This window comes from Rhinolophus hipposideros (genome assembly GCF_964194185.1).
Source record: "Rhinolophus hipposideros genome assembly, chromosome: 1".
In the NCBI taxonomy this organism is placed as follows: domain Eukaryota; kingdom Metazoa; phylum Chordata; class Mammalia; order Chiroptera; family Rhinolophidae; genus Rhinolophus; species Rhinolophus hipposideros.
The window spans coordinates 22,964,895-22,975,109 of NC_138047.1; the positions used below are offsets into that span (position 1 = coordinate 22,964,895).

The 10,215-nt window shown below is 41.8% G+C and overlaps 1 protein-coding gene across 2 annotated transcripts in view; it reads right to left on the minus strand.

Annotated features, from left to right (window-relative positions):
• The window catches only part of ODAD2 (outer dynein arm docking complex subunit 2), a 174,809-nt gene extending 170,168 nt beyond the window's left edge, over positions 1-4,641 (minus strand). Inside the window, exons 1-2 of one of the 2 annotated variants that reach the window (XM_081046562.1) lie at positions 4,472-4,641; positions 436-705 (exon numbers count right to left, since the gene is read on the minus strand). In XM_081046562.1, coding sequence (XP_080902688.1) covers positions 436-445 — 10 coding nt within the window. In that variant the 5' untranslated portion in view covers positions 446-705; positions 4,472-4,641. The remainder of the gene's footprint in view (positions 1-435; positions 706-4,471) is intronic. The other variant, XM_081046561.1, reaches the window with a different exon arrangement.
• Between the last annotated feature and the right edge of the window lie 5,574 nt (positions 4,642-10,215).

A 10,215-nucleotide genomic window follows, 5' to 3' on the forward strand; every position in this document is an offset into this window, starting at 1 on the left:
TCAGATTTGAAAGGTTCTCATTTGAGGGCAAAGTTAATTGCTAAGATGTCTCTCCATTATATTGAGCAACATTTACCACTGTCCCTCTGCCACCCAGGACCTGGTAGGTTTAAATACCAGAGGGCACATCCACACAAAGGCAACGCCTGCTGGCATCTGACAGGCAATATGGATCCAACAACAGCTAATGTTGGGAGCATGGTAAGCTGAAGAATGCATCCCCTAAGAAAAGAAATGCAACTTCAAACAGAAAATTAGTGTGTTGACCAAATGAAATATCCTCAGATTTCACCGAAGTGTCTCCGATTTGCAGTCCCTGGGTCAGAAGATTTCTGAGATTCATTGATGTTAAATGACCTGCCCCAAACCCACAACCAATCAATAAAAACATGTACAATGAAGATATTAAATGCTAAAAGCAATTAACGGGCTTACCTGACAACATAACCTGATTCAAAGGCCGAGGGGTCCAAATTTGTCTTCCATTCAAGTGGTTCTACAAAAACATATTTTGCCTCTTGGGGATGTTTATGGACAAAACTCTCCACAAACATAATAATTTCTTTTAAAATCGCTTCATTTAGAGGGGTAATTTCTAGGGTTTCAGTTCCAAATCCAGCAGCAGTAGTCCACTGCGCTGATTTTGTCAACGCTACACCCATGGGATCCGAGAAGGCTCTCTCAGGTCTGAGTTCAGCACTCACGCTACATCAAAGTAGAAAGAGTTAGAAAAAAACAACAGCATCCACACTTTCACTGGAACATTCTTCAAGACTTTAAGCTAGTACTACCCAACCCACATTTTACTTATTCACCTTATAGGTCAATTTTTTTAAATTGTCTTCAATAAAACAGTTAATTTTCATTGAACCAGCTCTAAGTAAAACTGACTGGTACTTAAGGATTTTCCAATCCCATCTGTCCTGAAATGAATAACTTCTTTCTCATTTCCCTGGGCCTAAGAGAGAAAGTTCAAATACTTGGGCAGAAAATGGAAACAGAAAATTTCCAAGAGTGGAAAAAAGAACTGGTCTCTGATTTGCAGCTCTGCTGGAGCTGGAAGTTAAGGGAGCAATGCTCTTTTGACCTGGGTCACACATTGTTTAGAATTATGCTATTAAATTGAGTTGGGTTACCCTGACTTTCTTATAATCATCATATCTACATCAGTGCAATGATGACTGATAACATGATTCTGGGAGCTCTGAGAGCTCCCTAAGTGCCTTCTGAATTAATAAGAAATAGAATAAAACCATTACTGTGCAATATAATTTTATTTTTTCCTGAAAATTGGTATAGCACATATTAATCTTATTAACCAGAATATCTGAGGAAATACTGCCCACATGTCCTGCCCGGAATATTTTATTGTAATTCATAACTTTCTTAAGAGCAAATTTTTTTGTGACAGATGTAAGAACAAATGAGAATCTCCTTAGGCTGTTTATCCAAATTGGTTACCGAAACAGTCTAGCATTAACATTTAAACAGAAATTCAAATGAAATAAATTTCACTTTGGCTAAATAGAAATTAGTCTTTAAAAGAAGATCTTTAAAAAGATTACATTATCTGTAACATTAAATAAGAATCAAGTTAGAAAGCAAGTTCTGATATTACTTCATAATGAATATTTATGGCTTTTTGCAGATAATCTATAATTGCTTGCTTCCTCATTTGTAATAACATGGATCATTAAAATCTTTCTTCCAGAATATTAGAAGAATGGTATAAAGTTAAACATGGACTATAATTAGCTTAACCCCCACCTCCATCATTATTACAAAAGCACAGAAGTAGCAAGATTCTACGGAAATGACTTGGGGATTTTACTCTCTGTATTATATCTCAAAACCCAGTAACAGGGACATCTATGTCCTAGTTCTCAGTGGGGCAGTGCTGCCTGCTGAGAAGCAGTACAGAAGGATTGTACAGACGTTTCATCATCAAAAGGATAGGAAGAAGACAGCACTGGCATTTAGTCATGAGGACCAAGAATGCCAGATGTCCTACAAATGTGCCGGACAGTCCCTTACATGGATGATTTCTGCTGCAATCTCCAGGCATCTAGTGGGTAAAAAACTTCAGGTAAGTAAAGCCTGTGCCTAGAACCTAGCTCCATTTTACAAATAATCACCAAGTATTTTTTTTCAGTTTGAATATACACTGGATTTCCGGGGATTGCAACTATCATAGAAATCAAAGAAAGGTTGTACATACTTCGTTTTATATAGAACTTTACCAAGAGCTCAACATTTTGGAAAATCACACCATTGATGGCAATGCTACTCACAATTTTTTAATGGCATGTCTGTATCAATTTGCACTTGGAGCTACTGCATCGACAGAAATTCTGTGTAAGGCTGGAGCATCTGATGCTTCATTATATATTCAGTAGAGTGGTACCTGAGTATTGACATGCTGATATTTTGTGACAATAATTTTCCTTTTATTTTTCCTTTTTTTTTTTTTTTTACCAGTAGGACACTATCAATATTTAAAACTATGCACTATATTTAAAACTATGTAGGATTATTATCTATGATTTTGATTTCAGAATAGCAAAGTAGGCATTATAATATATTTGCAATAAAAACCCAAGTATTGTATCAGATAGGGTTGAAAACTGATATATATATACACATATTTATTATATGTATATATAAAAGTGCTAGTAAAATAAAATGTATACAATTAGGGTACAAATTTGTTCTGTGCATTTGCTTTAGTGTGCAGTTCTTTCTATTGCAAGACGCTGAACACAGAAACATGAACTGATGTGTACGTGTGACTCTTCAGTTTCCCAGTATTACGAGAATAAGTGCAAACTAAGAATAAGTTCAAACAGCTTTATCTTATATCGAAAGACTTAGGTAGACGGTTCTGTTTGTTTTTAATCTTAAGCATAACACTTGTTTTGGTGATCTTATAAAGCTATAGCATGTACATCATTTTCTTCTTGTACCTTTTTAAAGTAAAATATGAAATTACATAGATTGCATAAGACTGTGACAGTCAATTTACCATATAGCAACTAACCGGAAGACACTTTAAAAGGAGCTAAGAAATGCAAGTTCTTCTTTTCATCATGATAAATTTTTATAGAAATGTAATCGTAACATCTTTGAATCTCTTTAAATTGTTTTCTGGATCTAGGAAACCAGGAGCTTCATCAATGGACAGGTTTGATTTGAGAACGCTGGTTAGCAAAAGGCCTAAGAAAATCTCGGGGTGGGGGGGGGTTATGACCATTCCAAAGATAAGGAGATCATGCATAAAAATGCTTTGAGAGAGAGAGAGAGACGTTTTGCAGGTCTAACTGAATGAGTTTTAAGAAGAAAACAGGGTAATCTATTGTTTTGGGTTTTTTTTCATCCTTAGTACGAGAAATTTCTGATGGTTTCTTAATTTACCAAGAGAACCAAAGCCAACACTTATTCCACTAATTTCAGGGGTGTTCAAAAATGATCAGTCAATATAACTCAGGAAAAAATACAAAAACTAACACTTTATAACAAGATAGGCTGCTTCCCAGTTTCTACCTGTTGCCAATCCACGAGTTCTTTTGGCCTAAGCACCATGGTTACAATGAATGCATGTGAATATATACTACATGTCTTTGAATTAAGAGTACGATTTTAAAGACGTTTAACCATTGAAAGAAAAAACGTTTGTGAATGTGTTTCCATAAATTGAGAATCCATTTGCACTAATTTTCTCTACTAATCTAGTAGATGTAAGTGCAAGCTTCCAGTATCATTAATAAAATGAAGCCCGTTCATGCATAATTTCTGCAACACTTGAGCAGAAGCAAACCCTAATTCTTTATGAGGCTAAGGGAATAAAAGCATCCACTCTGGGATTTAGAAATGTGGCTGGTAACACCGACTGGGAGTCAGGGCATACATAGACCGGCATTCTGAGAATGATGAAGCTATGCAGTGAGAACTACAGAAAAATTAAAATTCCAGAACTGACATGAAAGCCATCGGAGCTGGAGGATAAGTGTCCAAGGTTGAAGACGGTACGGGGACAGGCGGGAGGGGCAGACAGCGAAGGCAGTATAGAGAGGGAGGCAAAGCTGCAAGGGCTGAGAAGAAAGGCAAAGAGGGTAAGAGAGGCAGGGAGGCAACCGGAGAAGAGAGAGCGGAGAAAAGAGGAGAGGTGCTCCGAGTAGGGGTGGAGAGTGGGGCGCGGAGGCGAAGGGGCAGGAATTGCCCGGGTCCGGGCAGGCGCCGGGTGTCGGTGGGGAGACCTTGGCTAGACCGGGGCGGGAGAGACCAGGGGAGGGGGAGGCTCTCGGGCCCGGGGAGAGAACCAGAAGACAGTGAGAGGAAAGAAACGAGGCCCGCGAGCGCCCCCCTTTTCTCGAACCTCGCGGATCGCTGCAAAGCCCCGAGCGAGGCCGGGGGGCCGGGTCCCCAGGAGCAGCGAACCCGGCGTGGCCGCCCTTTCCTGGCGCCCAGCACTCACCTGCAGCGCCCCGCTCCGCGCCCACCCCGCGCCCCGAGCTGCTCGTGCGCGCCCGCCGGTTGCTAGGACGCGATGTAAACACCGGGGCCCCGGCTGCGCCCAGAGCGTCCCCGCCGGGCGGGGGAAGCTCCGAGCCCGTCCCCCGCGCGACCGCGCTGAGATTGCCCTCTGAGCCTGCTCTGACCGCGGCCGCGTGCGCAGGGAACCCCCCCACCCCGCCCGCTGCCGCCCCCCCCGCAGCCGGCCCCGGGGACGCCCTTCCCGCGCGAGGTTCCACGGGCCCCGCAATCTGCTCCGCTTGCCCCCTCCCTGGAAACACTGTTATTCAGTCTCCTTCCTGGAGGACTCTTTCTGACTCACTCCATCAGATGGGACACATCTACCTTAAGTAAAGTCACCCACAACTAACATTACAACAAAAAGCAACGAATATTTTGTTAGAAACGCCGTTTTCTGTTTCTCCACAGACTTCCAGACAGGTGTTCTGGGCTGTTGTCTGAGGTGTTCGATGTAACTGAGTTCACAGTTCTTCAAAACAGCATAAGGCCTCTCGCAGGATTTGTCAATCTTAAATGCTTCTCTTCAAAAAGCAAATGTGGTAGAATACTCTTAATACTCGCTGCAAAAGCAGAAACTGCTCTTCAGTAGTCTAGTTCAGAGAACTGGAATGAAACAAGAACATTTCCCCACATTGTGTAGTGCCTGGTACCTCTGTCCATGAAGAAAAGTCTTGTGACAGCAGCAGTAGACATTCCAAGAGTCCCTACGCTATAAAACCAGCGGGGGCTGAGTGTGGGGAAAAAAATATATTGGGGGGTGAGGGGGAGGCACAATAAAACAGAATGAGCCATATACTATGGGGGGGTACAATGTTAGGGAGCAGTGCTGGATGAGTTAGGGTGGTAGAGTGTTTAGAAACTAAAACTAGATTCTAAAGCCAAAGAAACAATTTGGTGTGTAATGATATTACGGGAGGATATTACATTGTGCCAGCTTAAAAACAGAGCCTTTCTGCCGACAAGAAGAGAAATGAGAGAGAGAGATTTGCCCTTTGTTTTGGGTTCTTTTCTTCTCTTTTTGAGAGTATGAAATTTGTTAGCAGTGGAATCATTTTGCCTCAAGGGGCCTCTACCTCTGGAGAAGTTTAGAGTTGCAACGAATCAGAAAGGAAGATTATGTGCCAATAGATAGATAATCTGAATTCAAAGAATGGATACATTACACTCTGAGACAACCACAGCACGGAACCCACATATGCACTGGAGGTAATGAACTGGTGAGGGTCCGAGTCCACCCTTCAAAGGGTTCGGGAGCAGTCCTGAAAGCAGGGAAATTCCTCTGGGTACTTTATTTAACATTCATGTTTTCATCAGCTATATAATATGAGAGAGCATTCCTGGGCCCAACATAGAAAATGGCCAGAGGTCTACAAATTTCAGGACTGTTACCTTGGCCTGCAAAGCTGGAAAAAGCCAGAGCCCAGCAAGATCTGAGCATCTGTGTCCTCATTTACAGGCATACATACTTTTTACTGTGCTTTGCTTTATTGCGCTTCACAGATGTTGCGTTTATTTACTACTTAAAGGCAAGACCCTCCACCAGCAAAAAGATTACAACTTGCTTTACTGCAGAGGCCTGGAACCCAACGTGCAATATCTGAAACATATGCCAAATTCATACCAAGTGTCAGAATCTACCATTGCTTAATCTGATGGCAAGATTTGAATTTATTAACCTGAGACTTTCTAAGAAAAAAAGCATGTAATAGTATTTAAATTTGTAGAATTCCCAGCTGACTTATTCTAATGTTTCCTTGTCATGTTAAGCACTAACTTGATTGACCTTCAGCTCTCAGCTTAAGTGACTACCTCTCAGAGAGTGCTGACCACCCAATCTATCAAAGCCTCACAGTCACTTCCAGTAGGACTTACCTTGGCTAGTCTGTCTTCTTGCCTGTCTCCTACTGCACAGTAAGCTCTGTGAAATAGGGACCTTTTCTGTCTCCTTCGAGTCTAGAAGAGTAACTGACACATGGAAGGAGCAAAATTTATGAGTCCTCTAGTCAAAGATGGCTTACTACTTGATATTCTGTATTGAGCCAGACACCAGAAAGGTGAGGCCCACATTTCCCTGGACACAGTCGATAGAGCCAGTTTGATGATCCTAATTGGCTAATTGGCTATATTCTAGAAAAGAGCCTTCAACTCTGAGGGCACACCCAGGAGTTCGCAGAGGCCTTTCCCAGCACTGCCTGCAGCTAGAGCATGGGCATGTGATCCAGCTCTTCCAACGGAACTTTAGGGAGTCTGCCAAGGGCTTCTGGGAAAAATTTAAGAGCTTTTGGCACATCCCTGCAACTTTATGTCAGCTGCATCTGCTCTCTATGAAACCACCCACCCTGGCTCAGGCCAGCTTCTCTGCTGCAAGGTAGGTTTCAGGCATAGATTCTGTCTTAGTCTAATAGGGCTGTCATAATCAGGTACTACAGACTGGGTGGCTTAAACAACAGAAATTTATTGTCTCACAGTTCTGGAGACTAGAAGTCTAAAATCAAGGTGTCAACAGGGCTATGAGGGAAAGATCTCTTCCAGGCTTCTTTCCTTGGCTTTTTGATGGCCATCTTCATGGTCACATGACATGGTCACATTTCCTCTTTTCTAAGGACACCAGTCAATTGGATTAGAGTCCACTCTAATTAACTCATTTCGTTTTAACTTGGTTACCAATCTTTTATAAGGTTGAATTATGAGGTACTGAGACTTCAACATATGAATTTTCCAGGGGGTGGGGGCACAATTCAACACGTAATATTCTGTAAACAGAGGAGTCTCCGAGTTTCAGGGGCCCATTCATCTGTGTTAGAGTGGGGCTAACTGGTATGAGGCAGCCAACAGAAACATTTACAGGCTATAACCAGGAGAAGGTGACAGGTAAGGTTGGTTTCAGTGTCCAATACCTCAATCAGGAAAGGACTGAGACAGGTGGAACCTCATAAGGCTTATGGGAAAGTACAGTCACTTACATTACACAATAATGGGTCTCATTGTGGGGCGAGATCACCTCTCAATGGAAATTTTCAGGAGATTTCAATAGGAATGCTGATGACAGAAAATTTCATGACATCTAGTAAAGACCAAATTCCCTAGGTCCTACTTTTCTTTACAGATAAAACCAACAGTCAAAGAAGTCCAGTTTCAATTACCTCCCTGTGCCCAAAGATATTTCTCAGTGATACACTGTAGACCAAAGTCCATGGTCTGGAAATGAAATGACTCCTTCTCCTTAGAATTTAACCTCCTAGACATTCATTGATTCGATAAATGCTTTTTTGGATAGCAATATGTGTGCAGTGCTCTGTTGGCAGAACTGGGTTATCTAATTTGGGTAATTACATAGAGTCAGAAATAAGATATTCATTTTCGGGCAACATAGATGTAGCAACAGGCTTATGACTATGAGAGCCACTGACCTTACCACGAACCCCATCACCCAGAGGCAGCCATCCTGTTAGGATAGTGGAATGACCCGTGGAAGTCCCAGCTAAGGTGCCAGAATGGCACACACCCTGCAGGGTTGGGTCTCCATCCTCCAATATGTGCTATAGGCATTGAATTTACAATTGACAGACAAGTAGCACAGTTTTCCCTAACAGCTAGAAGTCATGGGTGTGCAAACCAAGGCATCACCATAACTCTCAATTTCGACTTCCAATTCCCAAAACCTTGAGTTCTACCAGGTTAAAAATTATAATTCCCATGGGGGAATTGCTTCCATCAGGGAAGACAATAGGATTCCACTGAACTTGAAGCTATGCCTACCACCTGGCTACTTTGGTGTCCTCATTCCAGTGCACTAGCAGAACAAAACCACCAAGGAGTTATTGTACTCGTTGGGTCATTGATTGACCATGATTACTATGAAAGCTAGGAAGCTACCATCAGGAAGGACAGTGTTTACAGCCCAGGGGCCATGGGATTCACTTGGCCAGCTCTTAGTACTTCCATGCCTTGCAATAACTGTAAATCGGAAATCACAGCAACCACCGCCTGACCAGAGCAAGGCAAGGGCTCAGACCCCTCAGAAATAGAGGTCTAGGTCATCCCACCAGAGAGAGACCCCAGATCAGCCAAAGTACCAGCCATTAGACATTTAGAATGCATGGTCAGCCTCTTAATGCTACCTGTCTCCACTATTTCCTACCTGTAGTTTTAGTCTAATCCTTCAGGTGAGAAAAGGCAGGGAAGGGAGGAGAGAGAATAGAACAAGGAAACTTCTAAATTGTCTGTCCTGTCAATAAGCTTGTTTTGCATTCTCTGCATGAAGCTTAAACTGGCTCTTTCTCTCGTGGTTGTTTTTCTTGGTTCTTCAAAAACCTTGCATTATGGTGTCCTTCCCACTGTGTTTTGCTCCATCCCAGAATAAGCTTCTCTATTCTGGCTACAGTCTTGGGGATCTAGCAGTTTATACGTCTACTGTCTGCTGAGGTCTTATAGCTACCATCCCACCTCCTCCAACCCCACCAGTGTATCTCCCACCCCCACAGCCTAAATCTGGCTCATGGTAAGCACACACACATTATTTGCCCAACAAACTCTGAAAGTACTGGCCAATCCCATCACAATACAAGCTTTCCTTCACCTTGCTGCCAAAGCCACTATACCCACACTGTCTCTCGTCCCCCAGGCTCATCCACTGTGTCCTCCCCCACTTCCAACTGCACAGGGCAAAGGACACATATTAAGCTAAGTGGTCTCCTTAAAGTCTCTCTTCCTCCTTCAGAATTGAGATTGGGGGGCAAGTGAGTTGAGAAGAGATGGCTAGCACAGCTCTCTCCAAAAATCTCCTCCCTGGAAATCCACTCATTTCCCTTCTATAACTTCAATACGGGTGAGTCAGGAAATTGACTTTCCAGTCACAGACTTTACAATTTTACATCTCAGCCTAGGCCCTCACTCTGGAATAAATTCTCTATTGTATCTTGAATCCCAATGTCTTGAATTAGTGAAACAATTTTAACATATTATTTCTTAGGTATATGTACAAATTGTGGGTTGTTTCACAGCAAATCAATAATATGCATTGCCTTAGAAAGTGAATGAGTGGAGAAGAATTATTATTTTTTTTATCTATATGCCATTTCATCTTTTGATGCATTAAAATGAGCCTGTATTCCTATAGTAAAACTTTAAGACAGTATAAGAAACAATAGACATAGGACACATGAGTAAATTTAAATTATGCTGGGACCCTTTGGTCAACGTTGCTCAAGCAGTAGTTCGCCATCATCAGAAGTGTCTGGTTGCTGATGGTAACCACTCGAGCACCTCTTGTAACTGTAGAAGTCAAACATGACTTGTATTCATCTTTTGTTATTGGTATATATTGAGTATTACAATTTTAATACAGTTTTCCTTTCTTACGTGTATACATTTTTTGGCACCCTCTGTATATACATAGTCATTAAAATTGAATCATATGTCAAATATCAAAGTATAATAGGCTATTATATATCTAACAAAATGATTTTGATTCTAAAGTAAAACTGTAGGATTGCCTTAAACATTTTGACTTTTCTCAGATCTTTATCTCATACTTACATGTAATATAGTTGGTTGGCCTTTTGACTGGAAAATTTGCTTGAGAAAATAATCAAATTGGAATCTCAAATTGAATTTTTTGGGGAATAGGACAAGTATGTTATGAGCTTCAGTACTGTCTAACAGAAAAAACTCGGAGAGGTACAT